Source organism: Echeneis naucrates, chromosome 9, assembly GCF_900963305.1.
Source record: "Echeneis naucrates chromosome 9, fEcheNa1.1, whole genome shotgun sequence".
NCBI classification, from domain to species: domain Eukaryota; kingdom Metazoa; phylum Chordata; class Actinopteri; order Carangiformes; family Echeneidae; genus Echeneis; species Echeneis naucrates.
In genome coordinates, this window is record NC_042519.1 from 24,620,917 (window position 1) to 24,641,411 (window position 20,495).

At 42.5% G+C, this 20,495-nt stretch overlaps 4 protein-coding genes across 6 annotated transcripts; 2 read left to right on the top strand and 2 right to left on the bottom strand.

Annotated features, from left to right (window-relative positions):
* Nucleotides 1-256: 256 nt before the first annotated feature.
* myl4 (myosin, light chain 4, alkali; atrial, embryonic) lies at nt 257-850 on the bottom strand. 2 transcript variants are annotated; one of them, XM_029510252.1, is made up of 2 exons: nt 836-850; nt 257-793 (listed from the first exon to the last, which is right to left on the bottom strand). In XM_029510252.1, the coding sequence occupies exons 1-2, from the start codon at nt 848-850 to the stop codon at nt 257-259; spliced, it is 552 nt and encodes a 183-aa protein (XP_029366112.1). The 2 variants fall into 2 exon arrangements, with proteins under 2 accessions (XP_029366112.1, XP_029366111.1); XM_029510251.1 differs by having other exon boundaries at nt 257-850.
* Nucleotides 851-2,918: 2,068 nt separating this feature from the next.
* Nucleotides 2,919-7,984, top strand: LOC115049236 (G-protein-signaling modulator 1-like). 2 transcript variants are annotated; one of them, XM_029511287.1, is made up of 4 exons: nt 2,919-3,010; nt 3,854-4,220; nt 4,823-5,020; nt 6,390-7,984. In XM_029511287.1, the coding sequence occupies exons 2-4, from the start codon at nt 3,900-3,902 to the stop codon at nt 6,600-6,602; spliced, it is 732 nt and encodes a 243-aa protein (XP_029367147.1). In that variant the 5' UTR covers nt 2,919-3,010; nt 3,854-3,899; the 3' UTR covers nt 6,603-7,984. The 2 variants fall into 2 exon arrangements, with proteins under 2 accessions (XP_029367147.1, XP_029367148.1); XM_029511288.1 differs by having other exon boundaries at nt 7,745-7,984.
* Nucleotides 7,985-8,997: 1,013 nt separating this feature from the next.
* LOC115049131 (transcription termination factor 1) lies at nt 8,998-14,965 on the top strand. Its single transcript, XM_029511116.1, has 11 exons — nt 8,998-9,129; nt 9,249-9,777; nt 10,064-10,188; nt 10,277-10,462; nt 11,228-11,306; nt 11,389-11,513; nt 11,745-11,940; nt 13,776-13,868; nt 14,052-14,117; nt 14,197-14,282; nt 14,352-14,965. The coding sequence occupies exons 2-11, from the start codon at nt 9,311-9,313 to the stop codon at nt 14,564-14,566; spliced, it is 1,638 nt and encodes a 545-aa protein (XP_029366976.1). The 5' UTR covers nt 8,998-9,129; nt 9,249-9,310; the 3' UTR covers nt 14,567-14,965.
* On the bottom strand, nt 14,720-19,959 carry endog (endonuclease G). Its single transcript, XM_029511117.1, has 6 exons — nt 19,789-19,959; nt 19,183-19,376; nt 18,900-19,041; nt 15,700-15,809; nt 15,543-15,624; nt 14,720-15,464 (listed from the first exon to the last, which is right to left on the bottom strand). The coding sequence occupies exons 1-6, from the start codon at nt 19,948-19,950 to the stop codon at nt 15,267-15,269; spliced, it is 888 nt and encodes a 295-aa protein (XP_029366977.1). The 5' UTR covers nt 19,951-19,959; the 3' UTR covers nt 14,720-15,266.
* Between the last annotated feature and the right edge of the window lie 536 nt (nt 19,960-20,495).

Below are 20,495 nucleotides of genomic sequence, written 5' to 3' on the forward strand. Positions count from 1 at the left end.
AATCACTTTCTACATGACAGTGTTGAACATTTTGGAGCAGTTCTGCATCACCTGTCTGAATTAAAATATCAAACAATATTAGACAGCTTAAATGTATAGACAATAATTGTCTGTTTATTTTGACATTTATTCTTAAATGAAAATGTAGAGAATGGCAGAAGAGGTTTTATTAAAGAACTTGGAAGCGGCTGCAGGACCCTCAGTCCACCACACAGACAGTAAAACCACCAGAACCTGTAGACCAAGACAGTTTTTTCTATCCAGCCAGGATGTGTTTAACAAATTCGGTGTAGTTGATGTGTCCGTTGGCGTCCTCCTGTCCCACCATCAGCCGGTCCACTTCATCCTCCGTCATCTTTTCTCCCAGAGTGGCGAGGACATGGCGTAGCTCAGCCCCCATCACTGTGCCATTTCCTTCCTTGTCAAAGACCCTCAGACCCTCCACAAAGTCCTCGAAGTTGCCCTGTTCTTTGGATCGTGCCACATGCTGCAACATAGGCAGGAAGCTGTCGAAGTCCAGCAGCTTGACGTTCAGCTCCTCCGCCTTCGGCCGCCCCAGCAGCTTCAGCACTTCGTCGTTGGTGGGGTTGTGACCGAGCGCTCGCATCACATCTCCACATTGGGCATAAGTAATCTTCATCTCGCCTGCCGGTGTTTCATCAAACAGTGTGAAGGCATCTCTGAACTCTTCAATCTGGTCTGGAGTGAACTCCACCACAATGCTCTTTAGGTCAACCTCTGGAGGTCTGGACTCTGGCTCTGTAGGTTTAGGCGGTGGTGGAGTTTCCTCCTTCTTTGCCTCGACTTTCTTTACTTCCGTCTTTTTTGGTTCCACTTTCTTTGGAGCCATACTGCGACAGCGCTGAGGACAGGTGGAGTTCGAGGAGATGAGCCTTTTATTACAGCTGGAGGTGGGGCAAGCAAGAAGAATGACAGAGAGAGATGCCAAGCGAGGGGCGAGTGGATGACCAAAAATGGAAAAAAACAAGAATAGAAACCCTGAGAGATAAGAGTCGAAAGATAAGATGCTTTGAGGAGCAGCTGAACCGCTCAAAACCAGAATGAGTTAGTGCGACTGTGGATTGGCTCAAAAGAAGTGGTGATGTGAGGTCTTGTCTCCATCCATTGTTTAAGCCTTGCCCATACTCGACCCACATGTTTGGTTCCTTCTGTCCACACACATCATTGATTTGTTGGTTGATATCTGTGACTTCCACATCCGGAAGTCACAGATGTCTAACCCTAACTCTGGACCAGTTTGGAGGGACAGAAAATCTTTTGACTATAAACCAGTGTACCTGGATAAGAGCTGGACTCTGGCTGACGATGGGCCAGATCCCACCTTTGCTCTGATTAGTTTCTGGAGGGAAAATATTTGGGTCAACCTTATTAACTGATTATTGATGAATTTGGTCATAGTGAGACTTTTAAAGTGTAAGCTGAATATAATGAAATAATGGTGAACTGTGTGTCTGTGTTGTAGATGGAATGAATCTGAGTAAAAATGTTTTAGCTCAACATTCCAAATATGACCAAATAAAAACTTCACCAGCACTGTGCGTGGAGTCTATTTCTGTGTTTTTATCTCCTGAAGGGTCATTGACATTCCTTGCTGTGATAAGTGATTTCCCATGATGCGCTGCAGACCTGACAGTCTGTATCTGTTTCTCACTCACACTCCAACACCCACAGAGTTCATCAGAGGGTGTTTTGAAACCTGGAAATGCAATACAAGTTTTAAAGATAGAGGGAATAAACTGGAGATCTTCAAAATCAAAGCTTGAACCTTTCGGTGTGGTTTCCTCCAAATGTCCTTCTCCTTCACAGATATGAACACCAGGTGTGTTAGCATTTCCAAATTGCCTGTTGGTATGAATGTGTGTGTCTAACATCCGGGTTAGAAGACACCACAGAACATGAAGAAAAACAAAAAAATACATTGCACTCAGACAGAAATGGGCTGTCCAGAAATTTATTGTCAACTAAGGGGGGTGGTGCCTGTGCCTGTAAGGCTGAACACACTCTGAGTTCAGCATGAGTACCAAGTTTAGAAAAAGCCAACATAAATGGAGCCCTGATCATATGATTCATCATAGCAACAGTTGACAACAACAGACTTTCCACTTTGGAATTAGAAATCATTGGCGAATTTATGGCAAGTTTGAACGGGCTTTTCAAAGAAAGGAAAAAAAAAAAAAACACGGTTGCAACCGCAAAGAAAGAACTGATGTGGGAAAAAACTGCTGCTCAGGTTCAATCTCATGACAAATGAAGCATCTTATAATGAAATATAAGAACACAATTCAAACAGGTAAATCACCCCCAGCACACAAATGGTCCCATAAGGTGTACTTGGCCTGCGCCTGTATCATTTCTTTTATATATTTTTAACTGTATCTATTTGACATTCATTGGTCTGATGGTAATATCTGCCTTGAGGAGCCATCATGCCGATGGAAGACTGAAGTAATAACACCACCACAGTGACACCTGGTGGAGGAAGAGGAGAAACTACAGGAATTAAGCCCCACTCACTCAGAGGGGCACAGGTTAGTTTCTGTCACCACAAAAACTTTGTTACTTCAAGGTCATGACTACCCAAAAACTCAGTCACGACTCAGTATAGCAATGTGACAATCACTACAGGAAGAACTTTAATTGAAACCGCCACTACAGGAAGTACTTTTACTTTGATACTCTGACTGTGTGTGTGTGTGTGTGTGGGTGTGCATATTTGAATGTACACATGAGGCCCAGAGCGGGAGCAAATTCTCTAGGTTCAACTGAATGGATTTCAACAATGCAGGAATGTGTGTGTATGTGGAAAGAAGAGGCAGGATTTGGACCGCTCTTTGGTTGCCATAGTAACTGTGATGTAAGCCAGAGGGGGAGTTTGCCCTCTTTTTCTCTCATTGTGTCGCTTTGTGTGTGTGTGTATGGACCAACTGACTAAAGTAAAAAACAAGAAGATGAGGAGCTGGAGATGAAGAAAGTGCTTCAGGAAAAGAAGGTGCAGAAACGTAAAACTAATTTATTCTGAGTATTTCAGTTGTGTTGAAGAAACTGGAAAAGTGATGGAACTTGTTCCTGATAGTTTAGAACTGGACTCACAGGAGCTGAACTATGGACGTTGTTCCTGATGTTTTTGAGAGCTCAGTTTGCTGTAAAGGTTGGTGTGTTTGTGATGAAGAAACTTTTAGAGGAGTCTTAATGGAAAGGTGAAATGTTTTGTCAGGAAAAGAAACAAAAGTTCTTTCTAAATTTAATATTAGCCAACCACAGCAGGCTGCTGTTAGTGTTAGCTTTAGCTCTTTAGCTGCAGGTCAGGGACACTCAGGGCTGTGGCCCAACACCTCTTGATCTCCACAGTAGTTTTCTATCTTGTCAATTCAAAGGCTTTCAATACAGCACATTTAAAAATACACAAGTTGACCAAAAGGCTTCATAAATTAAAAAGTACAACATGTAGGGAGCAAAGCATAATACATCATGTAAAAAGTAATGGTTATGTTATAAAAATATATATATTATAAATAACATACAAATAAAACCATAGATTAATAAAATGTTGGAGTGAAAGCACCCTCAACTCAGAAGGAAGATGAGAGAAGAGATGAATTATCATCAGCAGAGTTCTCCTTGATTTGTATTCATCCAGATTTTTATTGTTCCTGTAATTTTTCATCCACACTGTTTTTGAAATAAACTCTGTCCTGTTGAAAGGACTCTGGAGGTTTGGACTGTGTCCAGAGTCCAGAAAAAAATGTGGTACAATCAGCTGTCAGAACGATGATCCCTGATCAGTAACATTGGAGCTCTGTCTCATATCCTGCTCAACTGTCTTCTTACCCAGTTTTAGTCTGTTCCGGTGATGACATTCCCGTATCAACAGCTTCATCATGGCTAACAAAAAGCTGTTTGGTTCCTCCCTGCCTTCATCTTCTCATAAGAATGGTGGGGTTGGCGGAATTGTACCCAAAGGCCCTCGAATCCTTCACCAGGATGGTGCCAGTTTGGATCACCACACTCCCGGTAATCCTGTTTCCGAGCTGCAAGCAGTTCGCTCCAGCAGGACATCAACCTCCAGCCCCCCCCTGAGTATCCTCAGGACCCCTGGAGCACCTATGACTCCAATACCTGGGTCTGATCCTGAATGCAGCTCCACCAGACCTCAAGGTCAGAGCCTTGGTTCTGCTCTGAGCTCCAGGACTAGGATCAAGGTAGGCCTCATCTCATGAAAATTGCTCGACTTTTTTTAGAATTACATTTGTGTAACAGACACTGAAACTCAGTAGCTAGTTGGTTATTCATGGAAGGCACTTTGGAAGATAAAGATGACTTCATCTTTTGTTGTGATGGTAGAACAGGAACATTTTCCTGCAGTAGTAGAGCATCCCCGGTCAGAAGCATCTCAGAAGGTTCCTGCTGGCCTGAGCAGTCAGCAGGGATGCCTTGACTTCTTCCACTTCACCTGTGTGACATTGACTGAACAGCTGCAAACTTTATCAGTCAAACAGTATCAAAAATTGTAACCACTGTGCAGTGAAGAGTTCAGAGGCAAGTAAAGTGATGAAAGAGCAGGTTATTTATATATATATATATATATATATAAAAAACATACAAACATTAAATGGTTTTAAAATTGTTTTGTTGAGTCAGAGAATTTGTACATTTTCCTGTCAGATCAACATTGAGTTCTGAAACCTGTTAGAGGGTTGGCCAACAACAACAGCAGTCTGATGGTTTGTGAGTGTGTCTCAGGATGGAGTTTTAATTCTAACCAGAATCCTGGTTTCAGTACCAAATTGTCTTGTTCTTGTAGTGCAGGAGCAGTCAGCAGGAGGACCCAGAAACCTTGTTGGACCTGATTCTGGAGTCTCAGGGTCAGAGACTGAATGACCAGAGAGCCAGCCTCAGTCTGCTGCATGATCCAGGATCAGGTTCTCTTTGTGGGGCCTGCAACCCCAATCAGCTCCACCGACCCAGTTTGGACTTCTACTACATGCTGATAAACTTCCAGGTAAGATCCACCTAATGTTTCTCTGCCTGTTGAAACAGTGCGATGTCAACAGTGTTCTTATGTTTGTCTCCAGGATTCAGGTAAAACATTAGGGATTCCCAAAAGTCAGCGAACAAATACTGATTGATTGGAAGCACCAATCAAGTTCAATAACAAGCACCAGAGACTGAAAACCTAAACATACGGGATTAACAGCTTGAATTGATATAAATCCAACTACGTCACTGAAATCAGGAAACCATGAACCTTCCTGTGTCATGCAGCCTGCTCCTTCTTCTACCAAGTACTCTGTAACTTGAATACTTGACCTTGTCACACACTGAGCCTTGTGCCTCCTCCAAGACCTTTTTTCCTGTCTGTGTCTGCTCTTACCTGCAAACTGGGTGCTGGCAGTTATCAGATACCAGGCAGACACAGCTATACTGGACAGGATAAAAGACCAGGAAGGAAAAAAAACCACCAGTAATTATAGCTGAGTGTCAGACTGGTAGAAACATGGGACCCAAACAAAAGGCACAGAGGGTGCCGAGGCCAAATCCTCTATCAAAAGAAACGACAGGGAACAGGTAAACTCCAAGGGATCCAAGAAAACACACACACTGGTAGGTCACACCACAAACTGGCAACAAACAACTGAAGACTCAGGACATATATACAATGAAGTAGGATAATACGAGACACAGGTGTGACATTAGGGTGATGACAGGTGATCAAAGGAGTGGGAACAAAAACTGGGAAACAGGAAGTACGCTGACCAGACATGAAAAAAGAGGAAGACCTACCAAAATAAAACAGGAAGTGACATGACAAATGTGAACATAAACTAGACTCTCGAGACAAGCACTGAGAACTAGTTTAAGTTTATTTATTTATGTCATTATTTCAATCAATAATTGACAGAGAGGCTGATAGGAAACGGGGAGAGAGAGGAAAACATCCTGCAGCATCAGTCCTAAACCAGAATCTAGTCTCACCATATGGTGCGCTAACAACTGAACCACCAGGGCTGCCTGGTTTAAGGGGTATTGAAGGAATAAGGCAGCAAACAACATGGTGGTTATCTCTGTTCCCCACAACAAGGAGTTCCTGGTCCGGTTCCCGGCCTGGGGCCTCCAAAGACATCATGTTTGGGTTCATTGGTGACTCTAAACTGTCCGTAGGTCTGTCTGTCTCTGTGATGGACTGGAGACCTGTCCAGAGTGAGCTGGGATTGGCTCCAGAACCCCCCGTAACCTGGAAACAAATCAGAGGAAGAAGATGAGTGGGATACTGTTCTGGGGGTAGCACCTGGTGGACAGGTTGGGAGAACGGCCAGAGTCACCATGGTCATGAAGGTTTTCATTCACCAAACTTCTCTGTTTGTCTGCAGTCTGATAGGATGGAGGACCAGCGGTGCCCCCTTCCTGATCTGGAGGATGTAACTGGATCAGTTCCGGAAGATCAGGAGGATTTCTTCAGTTTGATCCAGAGAGTTCAGTCCAGGAGGATGGACGAGCAGAGAGCCTCACTGCTGACAATACACAATGAGGACGATGATGACGCACACACTTGTGGCTCCTCTTCCAGTCACCATCGTCACTGAAGAATATTAGGATCTACTGAAGAGGGGAGGGGTTTTACTGAGCAGAGTCTTGATCTGTTAATCAGTCCATCTACAGGACTTTGAGTGTTTTGATGTTTGTGGACTCTGAACAGAGATCTGTGCCTTTTGGATAGCGGTGCAACGGATTACAAAACTCCCGGTTTGGATCGTGTCACTGTTTTCAAGGCACGGTTTGGAAAATTGTTTGGATCAGCAAAAAAGGACAAAAAAAAGGATGAGTAACATGACAAATGCTTTTTAATTTTGAGAAATACTTCAGATAACTTTAAACATGGACAGATAATAAATAAACAAATAATTATGGTTAAAAAAACACCAAAAAGAACTTAAGATGCCCATCCAGTATTTAAATATAAAAAAAAATAAAATAAAAATAAACACTTAATACTAAAAATGTATAAAAAATAATTCAAGGAGACTTGCAATAAAGTACAAATCTGCAAGAAGCAGATATGAATGAACAAGAACAGTCCTTCTCTTGTCAAAAAAGAAAAGTTCAACAAAAGAAATAAAGACAGTAAGGCAGACCTGAATTTACAACCTTAAATTCTTTCTCAAAAGATGAGGATTTCTGCATTTTCTGGGAGTTCAGGTGGAGCCCTCTTTGAGTCCCCTGCTGCTGAAAACACCCTCTCAGTTAAATGCAACAGTGCTGAGTTGTTGCTGTGTTGCCTTTCTTTCTGTTATCAGTCACACACTTGGGTGTTGCCGCTTCATGTGGGTGGCCATGCTCGGCGTATTACCATGCTCATATGACTTTCTCAGGCTACAGTGCTGACACACAAGGTGAAGGTCTGATCTGAGACCAGCCATCTGTTCTGTTCCTTTCCAACAGATCCAAGGACTGCCAGCATCACATCATTCACTCTGAGTCAAAGTGGAAGCAACGCAGCAAACACAGAGTGAAGAGTGAAGTGATCTTGATTGAATCTGAACTTTAAATTAAGAGCAGGAGGACTGACAAAATAATCCAACAGGAATGTTTAGACCCTAACCTGAGTCCTGTAGTCAACATGAAAAACATTTTAACCTGTAACATTCATGCAACTTGTATAATATTTTAACATGGTTTTAATTTAAAATGTTTCTCTAACAAACGCATCCATGTCTAATTCTGTAAGTTGCAGAAATGCAGGAATGATGAAGCTGAAATATAACCGAAGGTCAAAGGTCAGGTCTACTGAAAAATTGAAGAATTTAAAGCACCTATTTGTAAGTATTGCTAATGCTATGTTGCTAACATTAGCAACAAGAATGTTTGCTGAGAGGCCTCAGGACAGATTGAAAGCTACAACTCTCAGTGTCACAAATGATGGGAAAGTCTGATCAGACAGGAGCTAACAGGTTAGCATGCTAACTTCAACATGCCTTACGATTTTATGCCTTAACATTTGTGTGTAGGTGTTGGCGAGTAAAGGATGAAGTTTGATGATGAATTTACAATTTTTCTTTTTGTCAAATCAGTAAGCTCCTCATGCTAATGCTGATGCTACGGACGGAAAAAAAACAAAACAAAACAAAAAAATAAATAAATAAATAACAACAAACCAAAAAAAACTCATATGTAGAGCTAATTTAGCATCCTGGCCACGTCGTGTCTGCTGGAGTTCAAACATCCTAAAAGTTTCTAACAAGCCAAATTATTGTTTTTACAAAAACCTCACAACAATGTGACATTTTTGTGAGTGTAATTTGCATACTTAAACTTTATTAGAAGTGAAGCGCCTTCAGAAATGAATCAATAAATGCTGATGAATGACTAAAATTACTTTATGTGAAGAGATGGGGTTTCATGATCAAACATTCCTCCAATAACTTTAACACAGATATAACCATGTGTTCCGAAGTAGGGTAAAAAAAAAAGTTCCTGTGCTATTGATTTACCCCCAGAACAGTCCCTGCTCAGGGGATAGTACTTCCCAGGGGCCCAGGAAGTTTGTGGGAGCAGCCTACAGAGCTGAACATCTCTGATTGGTCAACTACAGTTTTATTTCAACTACAAGGTTTGTTCTGTATGACTGCAACAGAGTTTTAACATAATAATGATAAAGTAATTATACATATATATGTATATATAAACCATGAAAACCTGATCAGAAGCCCTCTTCTTGACCCTGTAATGCTCTAAAAACAATTTGAAGAACGTAGTATGGATTCAGCCAGCCGGAGGAGATTGATGGGCTGGTGTGAAACCGAAGTCCGAAGTCTGGCAGCAGAAGTTCGGACGGTTCAAACGCGGTTCAGACACCTGAACCGGAAACGTTAGCTCTTGCAAAAAAACGGCTGTGTCACCTGGATCCGTATTTTCGATCAGAGTGAGACTTCTTCCCACTTCAGGGTCTTTGAGGAGCGACGCGCATGCGCTTATATCAAACAGGAAGTAAACAAGCAGCGTGTTCGACCGCGCAGCAATAAGACGGTGAGACAAGAAGTAAAACGACAACAACAACAACAACAGGACAAATTATAAGAAGGAGAGCACAAAAATCGGTCGACTGTTGACCAGGTCGGTTCTTGGTCGGACCAGCAGTGCTGCTGCAGCACCGACCATCTGGCTATAGGAAGACCAGAAGCTATGAGTGTGTGTTCAGAATAAACTGACAGCCTTTTTTTGTTTTGTTTCAGCAACAACAACAATCTGATCTACAGCGTCTCCTCCTTCCCTTCCTTCACCTCTTCCTGCCATCATGAATCCTCCAGCTGAAGTCCCCTCTTCACGTCATCAGAAGAAGGCGAGAAGGTCAAAGAGTCTGGAGGAACATCTCCCTGTTGACATCGACACGCCAATGAGAAAAGAGAAGAAGAGGATAAAACCGGTAGTTGATATGACAAATTATCTTCCTTCTACCAACGATGAGACCGACAGCCAGAGCAAGAAGAAAAAAAAGAAGAGAAAAGAGAAGCAGGAGGAGGAGCTGCAATCTCCTGTTGAAACCAGCACAACAGAGAAGAAGAAGACGAAACACAAGAATGAACTGAGTGAGGCCAGTGTTGGCATACCAACAGATGGCCGAATGGTGGAGATGTCACAAGAAGAAGAGACTGTGGGGGAGAAAAGGAGAAAGAAAGAGGAGATAGGAATGAAGAAGAAGATGACAGGAAGAGGAGGGGAGAGGAAGAGGAAGCGAGAGGAAGCAGCTGTAGAAGAAGATGAGTGAGTTCCTCTTGTTTGTGGAGAAAAGTCAGAATTTTAAGATAAGAAATTCTAACATTTGTTCAATGTTCCTTCAAACCCCCGAGTGCCGAAGTCCTGATTGGTCAGTTAGAGTAATTATCATTCTAACCTTCTCATTGATGTCATCATCAGGCATCTATAAGATCCTTTAATAGGTTTGTTTTTTTCCCTCAGTGTGAAACAGATAAATGTTGTTTTGTCATCCGATAGAAGTCGTTAAAGTGCTGTTATACAGATGAAGCACATGTTGTGTTGATGTTTTCAGTTTGGACTGGGCCTTGGTGGAGGAGCTACAGGAGTTTGTTCCAGATGTCAAAAAGAAATCAGTTGACGAGATAAATAAACTGCTGAGATATGACCTGGAGCGCTTCAGGAACTTCAAACAACAAGGTACTAATACTGCAGTCTTCAGTCAACAAGATACTAATACTGCACAGTCTTCAGTCAACAAGGTTCTTTACATGTCCTGTTCCTGCAGGCGTTCCCCTTCGTCATGGTCGGTGCTCTCAGCAAGAGAATGAGAAAATTAGACAGAACATCTCAGACTTTGTGGCTTTGACTGGGCTCAGCTCAGCCAATCAGCTTCTGTTTCCTCAGAGGTATAAGGACCAGGAAGCCAAGATAAAGAAGCTGAGAGTCCAACATCACTTCCTGGAGAGAATTGGTATGTTCTCATCGTCATGTTGTCCATCATCAGGGTTGGAGTCAGGTTTGGTGGTTCTCTTTCAGGTTCTCCTGTTGAGAGCTGGTCTGTTTCTTCACTTTACCACCTTTCCTCTGAACATTTACTGAAGTTATAGCAGCTCTTGTGGTACAGTGGTTAGCGTGTGAGCCATGTTATTAGTGTCCAGGGTTCGATTCCACTCCCAGCACATATGATACAGGTCATTCTTCTGTCTCTATGTTTCCTGTTGTCCTCTCTTCGCATGCATGAATTATGAAAACCTCTCTCAAGTGTTTTTATTACACTCTAGGTATGAAAGAAAAAATCCCATTCATATTTTAAAAATGCACTTTTTTTCAAGGAGATGCTTTTGAACTTTTAACTGATGAAATATGGTTTTAACAAAACAATGAATAAATACGTTTATGTGAATACTATGAAATACTTAATATTTTTTTAACCGCACTGATTTCCTTGAATAGAAGGAAGTGACAGATACTCCTTCCCTGCACTGCACTTCTGCCATCCTTGCTTTATTTTTGCACTCACAGCAACTGACCAATACAGTTTATAGGATGACGCACTTGCATCCACTGTAGAGGTTGATGCGCAACTTTGGCATCAAGACTCATGCATATAGAAGAAAACTGCTTTTGAATAGCTGTCCACTGTAGTGACCATTATGCATGAAATGTTTAAAATAAATTCCTAATTAAAATAAAGCCCCCCAAAATGTAAAAAACAAAGTCTCTCCCTCTCTCACAGCTGATGGAGTTCCTCGGACATGCCATCAGGTTTACACTAGAGCCAAGAAGATGTTTGACGAAAGGAACCACCAGGGAAGGTAACAGGGCAAATCATCATATGTTTCTGTCCCTTATGTTCTCCCCCGTAGAATCCTTTGGAATGTGTGTGTCCTATTTCAGGTTCTCAGAGGAGGAGGTGCATTCTTTGATAAAGTTACAGAACCTCCATGGTAACGACTGGAGGACTATTGCCAAGAAGATGGACCGCAGCGTCTATGCCTTAGAAAAACGCTTCGCTTCGCTTGGTACACACCCAGAACCCTGAGCAGTTTGTTCTATTAGAATGTCACAAACCTCACTATCTGATAAAGATCCACTTTGATGACTTTTCTGCAGATTGGAGGGTCATCAAATTAATATGTAACTTAAAGTTTTGCCCCGCCCACCACCATCATTCACTTTTCCATTCTGGTTAATTGACAGGGAGTCCTGCAGCTGCAGCAACTGAAATCCTTTTTGTGTGTGTTCATCTGCAGCTTCAGGTCATGGGTCCTGGAGTCCAGATGAAGAGTCCCGATTGAAGCGAGCTGTGAAGGAGAACCTGGAGGTTGTGGCTCAGCAGAGTCCTGCCGGTCCTGTTCTGAGCAGAGACCAACTGTTGAACAACCTGCCCTGGAAGAAGATCAGTCAAGAGGTTGGAATCAGATCATGGAGCCAGTGTCGTCTCAAGTGGTTAGTACTGCAGCTGGGTTTGACACCGCAATGGTTTTAATCTGGATTACACATCTGATACAGATTGTTAGATAGTAAATTAAGTACTGATAGAGCTGTAATAATTTCAAATGTTGCTACACAATTAATTGTCCCAGAAATAATTGTGCTTAAAAATATAATTGTTATATTTTTTAAAACACTTTTCCTTATCCAAGTCCAATAGTCATCACTATTAAAACATAGTAAAACAATGTGGCAAAATAGTTGTCACCGCTTCTTGACTTAATTTAACCCTTCCCAACAGTATCTTGTACCTTGTCATTTTAGTTTATATGAACGTGTATATGAACAAGTGCCAACAAGTAACAGTTTAAATAATAATAATAATAATAATACAAATATATACTCCTCTGAAAAAAGGGGGTGGGGGTGGTGGGCGATTTAAAAATAAATAAATAAATAAATAAATAAATAAAAAAAATATTTGTTGGGCAAATTTCGGGCCAGAAACACAAGCATGCTGAGTTACTCTGGCTTGAGGGCTGGACCTCACTGGACTGAACGACTCTGCTATGCCCAGCTGCTAGGAGGGGCCATCCACTGATCGATTTGTTTTAATTGTGCAAACTGTGAGTGATGGTGACTTTTGAGATGCTGTCTAAAATTGGTTGTGCTAGCATTTTTACTGCGACTGTTTTCTTACATAGCCAGCAAATCGCCTCGCCCCTCTGATTTGGCTTGAAACTAAAATAATTCCACAATGGAGAAATTGTACTATGTTTAGAAACAACCTCCATCTCGTGTCTCATTTTCCAAATTCAGTGTCAAAATTATTCCATAGCTGAAAGCAGGATGACAGTCTAGTCCCCCCCCAAATAACCAATCATCCAATCATAATTTAGCTGAAAACAGTTGGGTTTGCAGACTCCCTACATTATGACAGGACCGGCGGGACAGTTTCACGCAACACTTTTTCTTTCTTTATTACCAACACTAAACTCCCAAAACTCCCTTGAAAACCAAACATGTACCACCTTAATGTTATATTGTCAACACCGCTTCTCGCAAACTACCCAATTCTCTTTGGACTGTTAACGTTAGAAAGCCGATTTGACTTCACAACAGTAAATCAGTGTGCATGAGGCGTCCTCCGATGGGACAGTTACTGTTATGTGGCACTGCAGGATGTATACGGACACTAGAAATGTGTTTGATGGATGCAAACAAAAGTGTTATGATGCTTTGACCCATCTCATGATAACCCCCACCATCCCCCCATAAAATGGCCTTAATTTCAGTTAACCAAAGAAACGGTGATTACGTCAAAATCACAGTTAGACAATTATAAAATAATAGTTACAGGCCTAAGTACTGATGCTAAAGTCTCCATGTTCGAGAATAAACTCTGGATGTCTTTTGGTGATGCCTTTTATTGAACCTGGAAAGGAATCCTTTATTCAATGTTCTCTGCATGCTTTGCATCAGTTCTGACTAAAGGGTCCTGGTCTAGTCTGTCTGTGCCTCCCATCAGTTTGGAAAGAAGGATGTGTCAGCATGTGATTAGTCCACTACACATAAACAAGAGAACAGGATTTGAGGGTTAGGATTAGGGACCTCTTGCAGTTTAGCGAAGACTGAGTCACGTCTTACTGACCATCCAAGGTCTTCTGTTATCTGCTGTAGCAGCATCATCAGCAGAAACCAGCAGCTGTGTCTAAAGATCAATTAGTAGAATTACTGTGACCCTGGGCCGTTTACTGACCTTTGACCTCGTCTCCCTCACCACGACTTGCCTGAACTCAGTTGTTGAGATTTTCAGGTGCTCAGGTGTGTTCTCTCGCTCTCTGTTCCAGGTTCTCAATTTTGAAGCTGAAGTTGTTCTCAGGTGGCGGCAGAAACAGAAGAGGAGCTGAAGGAATTCAGGCTAAAATTCAGCTCATCAACCAGTAAGATCACACCAGAACCATGACACATAGTCATACCTGGACTGCTGTTGGTTCCATTAGTGTCCCACAAAGAAAACAGTCACACATTTACACTTGTTCACAAGTTCAGCCGCATGGTCTTGTGACTGCAGTGCTTAGGTGTCCTCAGAGAGAGGGTGTGCATGTATGATGTATGTTTTCCAGGTTGTACATCATGGAGGTGGACGATGTGGCCGACATCAACTGGGACCAGGTCACTCAGAGTGTCGGGTGAGGTGAAAGGTCATAGTAGGCATATCAGTGTCATACTGCCATACAGCAGTGCTAACACCTGGACTGTGTAATGCAGGAACATGACTACTGTGTGTGTCCAGAAGACTTTCCACAGGCTGAAGGTTTCAAGAGTTCCCAACTGGACCAATTTAACATATGGAGGTCAGTCCTCTTCCTCCTTTCTTTTTACCCTCCTCCTTCCTTTCTAATCTCCTTTCTAATCCTCCTCAGAGATCATTGACTCGCTGTACAACAAGGAGGTTCCTGTTCTGAAGAAGAAGCTGGAGAAATTTGGCAGAGTGGACCAAGAGGCCCGTGAGAACCAGGAGGACCAGATGTACCTGCTGTCAGACATCTTCACCTCTTTGGATGAGGAGGACCAGGACTTTGTAGAGTTAGACAACAGTCAGCTGACTTCCAGCCAATCAGGACACAGGAGGAAGTAACAATAGCTGCTCCAGAAAGAGACAGGTCCCAACTATCCTTGCAGTAATTGTTTGTCTGCAGGTACCTGTCAGATGTCAGAGGCGGGGCTTCCATCAGAGACTGAAGTATACAGAGATGATAAATACAGAACATGATTAGCTGGAGCGTTTTATTTTGAATGAGCCTGATGTTTTAATTTTCTAATGAAACAATTTCTCCATTTTGTCTGTCTGAGCTGCTCGTTAATCCTTTCAATGATATTGATCAGTAATTCTGGGTCACTTCACCCACTTTTAGTTGAGTACTGTTGATGTAATGATGTTAAAAAGCCGACAAATGTCTCTGGGATGTTTTCATGTTAAACCATCTTAAATCTGATTGGGACAAATTAAAAGTTATCAATGATGGGCTATAAAAAATAATGACTTTGATGTTCTGCTCATGTAAATGTTAACATACAAAAAGGATCTGAATACATGTGAACACTTTGGTCACCAATGCTCTCTCACACACAATGAATCAAAAGTATTTCTTTGAGATCTCTTTACTGAATCAGAAACAGAACCCTCATTCAAACCACCCTTGATTAACTGAACATTTTAGCTGCACTGTAGACAGAGGTAGGGGATTCTGGGTAATGCAGGCCTGAGATCTTCGCAGAACTGAAGTCACCGACAGCGGACAAGTCATTCAGCAGCAGATGACTCTTGGTACAGTAGTTCACTTAGCGGTGATGGCCTGCAGGCTACTAGTTCTCTTCATGATGTTCGGGACAAACAGAAGTCCTGACGCTCTCTCAATGGTTTCTATGGGAACCAGGAAGCGCTCCAGAGGAACCCTCTCATCTATTGGTTCATTAGGTAATATATAAGACTGAAGCTCCACCCCTCTGCCATCCACCTGCTCCAGGATCAGCACCTGAGGAGATACAGAACAGGTAACATCATTCAATGACAGACCGCTAACAGCTTCACCCTAATCACAAGCTGGACTCACCTTGAAAAGGTGTGTTGGCACAGCAACGTGGTTTCGTCCAATAACCTGATAACGGACATACAGTTTTCCATCAGCCTCCTGCCTGAAACACACACATATGATGACGTCATCATGCAGCTTCTGCCCCTGAGCACACCACCGAAAAAGCGACAGGTACCTGGGCAGGTAGAGTGGGCCAGTGCAGACGTAGACGTGGAGGTAACGTTTGGTCAAAGAGCGACACAGTTTCTCTAGATTGTTCCAGGTGTTCTGGTTCATATGAGGGTTCTCATGGCAGGAACATCGTAGTAAGAAACATGGAGGAGAAGTTCAGTTACCATCAACTACCAAGAAAGACATGCATGACATCACAACATGGCAAAGAACGAGCTCGACAGGAACTCCAGGGTTCTGTAACGGCCAGATGTCACACAGACGTTCCACCATAACGATCAGGTATGGCAACAGTGGAGGGCAGAAACTTGGAGTGGCGGGGCCACCTGCCCTGACCAGAGTTTTGCTGAACCCCAGTCGTGACAGGGATTGGGGATTGCAATTATTTCATATGAACGAGGAATTCCCAGGAAGCGCGTCGATTAAGTCCCTGCCCTTTGCACACACCGCCCGTCGCTACTACCTGCTGATTCGAGTTAGTTTGATCGACTCGGAGCAGATTCACCTGGAGTTCAGCGCGTGCACCACAACTACAAAAAGACAGCATCAATGGAGCCCCGATTCGACGAGTCACCATGGCAACGGGGAGGGGGAGAACTTGAACTGGACATTTTAATGCGCACATACAGTTAGTTTGAACATGTTTTTAGAAAGACGTGCAAAAGCGAGAGAGACAGCGTCGGAGAACATTGCTGCTCGGGTGAACGTGTAAGTTCATATGTAGTCCTGCAACCACAATAATACTACAAAGGAAAATTCTTGAATGGTAGCCTATTAATGTCTTTAATTTAGGTGTCGTCCCGCGGCGGAGTGGCGCACTTGGCAGCAGTTTCAGATGAAGGTACGACCTCGGTATAATCTCATGCAGTTTAAGTGGCAGCAGAACTGTAAATTCGTTTCAGTCACGAAAGGGTTAAAGCTGCACGCCCCGTAACCTGTGTGGTGCGCGGGGAAAAGGGAAAAACCGAGAGATTTCAACGGAAGCACCGCCGCACGGGTCAGCATGGGTGAAGTTCTGTTTGGCGAAGAAGTGTTCGTTCACATGCAATGTCGATGCTGTGAGAGAAGTTAGCCAAGTCTGAGGAGTTTTTGCAGCCTTGGTGAGCGGAGCCAGGTATGGACGCTCGGACATTGTGTTGTAAATGCATTATTGCTGTTGTAAAATGCTTCTGCTATTGTGCCACTCGGTGTTATTCTCTGGTGTCATGGAGGATTTGTGTGTCAATTTGAGGATTATTTAATTATTTTCTTACTCTGTACATCTGTATAAGATTTTTTTGAGTTGACTGAATCATTTTGATGTGTTCTGTGTGTATATTGCACTGTAATTTTTTTGTTTGTTTTTATTTGTTTATTTGCTTACATGGGTGTTATCTTGCATTTCTGTTTATACCCTTTATGTATAGTTTCACGGTGCTTGACTAGATGTCAGAATAAAACTACTGCACCCGTTATGGAGACTCTCTGCCTTATTGACGCCAAGGGCTGCTACATGGAGGTTCCTCATTTTGATCAGGTCTTACATCATAAAGGAAATATGAAGTGGCTGTTTGACTGTGCAGTTGTTTTATCCCCGACATAATGCTGTTTCACACACATCTGTATCATGTTCTGTTGAATAATTAAGCCTATTTAAACTAACAGACTTCTACTCAGCCAACAGAAAGATGGCCGAATGTGGCCCAGCATCACCAACTCCATTTCAAGAGTAAACTGTAATGCTTTTTAAGACTTTAACAAATAAAATTTAAGACAATATTTTAAGTGACAATTTAAGCCTGGCCCAGCTGTGGCTAGCTGCTGCCACTCCCCTTTTATATGGGACCCTTGAACGTCACTCACGAAAAAGTCTTTTTGCTTAATTTGCACAAAGCCGGTGCCAACCACCTCCTACATGCACCCTCTTCAATCCATTTGTCGTTGAATTTGCACTTCACCATCTTTGCATATTGAATCACTCACTTCCGACAACCACAGCGCATAATGGCTGTACGCAGCCTGATGTCAGTCTGTCGCTGTCATACAGTAAAACGGAGTCTCACGGAGTCTTGTTTACTGCACGGGCTTTGTGCAAAGTAAATCAAAGAAATACACACTATGTTTTACAGTCAACCACTGTGCTTTCCCATCGGCATTAAAAGCACCATCTGGAAATGTAATGCCTTTAGCACATTTGTGCTGAATTTAAGGCTCTAATGACCCGGATTTTAATTTAAAACTTTTTAAGGACCAAACTGACAAAGAAATGCAAAACAAAACGGAGGACAGAGCAAGAAATTTAAATAGTGGAGCACAAGTTAGAGGTGGGCGCAGGTCACAGATGAATTGTGTTAACATACATAGCACACATTATGGCCTTATTAAAGTTCTCTGCATCTCCGACGTTGTACAAAAACAACAAACAAATAAACACAGAAAAAAACTCCCATTTGAAAAATGCTGCGCAACATATAATTTCTGGTGTGAGAGCCTGACTACAGCTGGTAATGTTGCAAATGTAAGGACAGAGTAGGTTTTGTATGTACATGATGGACTTTACTGCTCAAAAAGATAATTGTCTGGAAATGTTGGAGCATCTATGCGGTCTGATAACATCTCCTGACGAATGTTTAATTCTCTGTGCAGTAATGCTGCACCTTCATCCACGGGATCGGTATCAAGAGGACATGCCATGTTAGTAAAAACAATCGGACTTCTATCGGCCTACTGACTGATTTTATTTTATTATTTTTTTATTGTTTTTTTAAATGACAGACGGCTAAATTATTCTACGCCAAAACTCGCCTGCTGAATGAATGAGGAAATCAAATACCGTGTGTGGCTGAAAGAGGGCGGAGTCAGAAACTCAAGGTTCATTGTGAAAAACCTGGTCCCGACCAGGTAAATTACTATGGTAACTGACCGAGAGGTTAAGTTACCTCTCTCTGGGAAACGGCTAGAGTTACCCTGCTTTTTCTTGTTTGAGTTACCTCCATTTGTGAAATGGAAAACTTTACTCACTAAACCTGCTTTGTGAAACGGACCCCAGGAGGAAAGAAAACACAATATATAAATGAAAACGGACGTAAAGAGGATGGACTGACGTTACTAAGCGTACATTAGTAAATATCAGCAGTAAGTTAAAAATAACAAGTGATCATAGAACTTATTACAGGACATGATTCAATTGTTTATTGAACAGTTCACATAACTGTGTTTGCTTACCTGTGGTACGACATTGCTCAGGTAAAAGGTGTCATCCATAGCTTTCTGACTCGACTTGTGATTAGCTGCAGCAGCCAGGTGACCCCTGTCAAAGCCACTCCCCCTGTAGTCAGCATTAGTTGATCTGTGGAAGATGTTTATGCTGGAAAGGCAGGGTTGAAACAAACCTATTATTACTACTATTTAAATGGTATGAGCTGTATCACCTGTCTCTTATAACGATATGTCTTCTAAAACATATGACTATTCAATTAGTACAGCAGCCACTCTTTACCTGTCTCACCTGTCATCCTCTCTGAAGTCACAGTATTTCCTGTCTGATGGACCACTCAAGGACATGGGGCTTAACTTCTCTATTACCCAGGATGCTGTGCGGGTGCGAGGGTCGTAGGAGGTGACGTACGACTCTCTGGTCTTGATGTTAGCCAATGAGGGGAACCCGTACTTCATCACAGCTCCTGTCCCACCTGGACTCACCTGGAGAAGCAGACACACCTCAGGTGAGGGAAACGTCTTGACCAATCAAAGAGCAGCACTGACTCTCAGCTGAAGGATGTACTGATAAATTGACAGATCCGGATCAGATTTACATTCCTTCATTTGTCTCGCTGTAAAAGCTGATACTGTTGCTGGAGTCGAAGCTGAATGACCCGGATCAAGGTTAGCAGCTCTGATTGGACTCTCTTTGATCAGATCTTTGATTTATTCATCGAACCTAATGTCCTTTTATGAGACTGATCAGGTCCAGGATGCATTCACGATAGACTGTGAAAAAACAACCCGCAGGTGGTCCAGACCACCTCTGAATATTATTTCAGCGATTAAATCTCAGTGTGTCTGGAGGTCGGACCAGGACCCAGATCTGGTTTCTGGTCTCTCGCACACATACCGTAATTTCGGAGGCCTGGACTCTCGGTACCGGGATCACCGGGACTCGGCTGAGAAGACCCGCTGTATAATCCTTACTTTCGGGGACTAAGAGGCGGCTGACCGCGGCCCCCAATCCGGTCCCGAGCACCAAGGTCGCTCCGGTCCGATACCACCGCCTCATGCTGTAGTAGACCAGCTACTAGTGACGCGTTCCGATGACGTCACATGGCCGATGTGGAGATGTTTGCATTATTTTTGTCTCATTTCAATATTTAATTTTACTAACGAAACTAAATTCTCAGCAAACAAGTGACATTAATACTGGTAGCGTTGTTTTCATAAAAAGAAAAATAAAAAAACACGTGACTGAATTTGAGTCACTAACTGATGATGGACTATCTGTCCATCTTGTTCTCTTTTAAACTGTCTGTTTATCCATCTGTCTGTCTCTTTGTTGGTCTCCCACTTTTTTGTGTTTGTTAATGTAGTTCAGGAAATGACTCCAGGAAAAGAAAGAACTTCACAGTAAAAGTTATTGGTATGACATCACAAACAAAAGTTTTAAGTCACTGGAAGCGTAGAAAACGTAAGCTCATGATCAGACTGAACACAACTGTTGGTGTTCTCTGTCAAGCAGTTACACAGGAACAAAACATGACATATCCTGTTTCAACATGTGACAGCTTTGAGTCCAATAAAGTTTTTTTTTTTTTTTTGTGATGTCAT

Coding starts and splice junctions, on each gene's coding strand:
- myl4 (XM_029510251.1), bottom strand. CDS start 850: ATGGCTCCAAAGAAAGTGGAACCAAAAAAGACGGAAGTAAAGAAAGTC.
- LOC115049236 (XM_029511287.1), top strand. CDS start 3,900: ATGGCTAACAAAAAGCTGTTTGGTTCCTCCCTGCCTTCATCTTCTCAT. Junction 4,221..4,822: donor GCTCCAGGACTAGGATCAAG/GTAGGCCTCATC, acceptor TTGTTCTTGTAG/TGCAGGAGCAGTCAGCAGGA. Junction 5,021..6,389: donor ACATGCTGATAAACTTCCAG/GTAAGATCCACC, acceptor GTTTGTCTGCAG/TCTGATAGGATGGAGGACCA.
- LOC115049131 (XM_029511116.1), top strand. CDS start 9,311: ATGAATCCTCCAGCTGAAGTCCCCTCTTCACGTCATCAGAAGAAGGCG. Junction 11,514..11,744: donor AAAACGCTTCGCTTCGCTTG/GTACACACCCAG, acceptor GTTCATCTGCAG/CTTCAGGTCATGGGTCCTGG. Junction 13,869..14,051: donor AAAATTCAGCTCATCAACCA/GTAAGATCACAC, acceptor TATGTTTTCCAG/GTTGTACATCATGGAGGTGG.
- endog (XM_029511117.1), bottom strand. CDS start 19,950: ATGAGGCGGTGGTATCGGACCGGAGCGACCTTGGTGCTCGGGACCGGA. Junction 15,625..15,699: donor GGCCCACTCTACCTGCCCAG/GTACCTGTCGCT, acceptor TGTGTGTTTCAG/GCAGGAGGCTGATGGAAAAC. Junction 15,465..15,542: donor TGCCAACACACCTTTTCAAG/GTGAGTCCAGCT, acceptor GTATCTCCTCAG/GTGCTGATCCTGGAGCAGGT.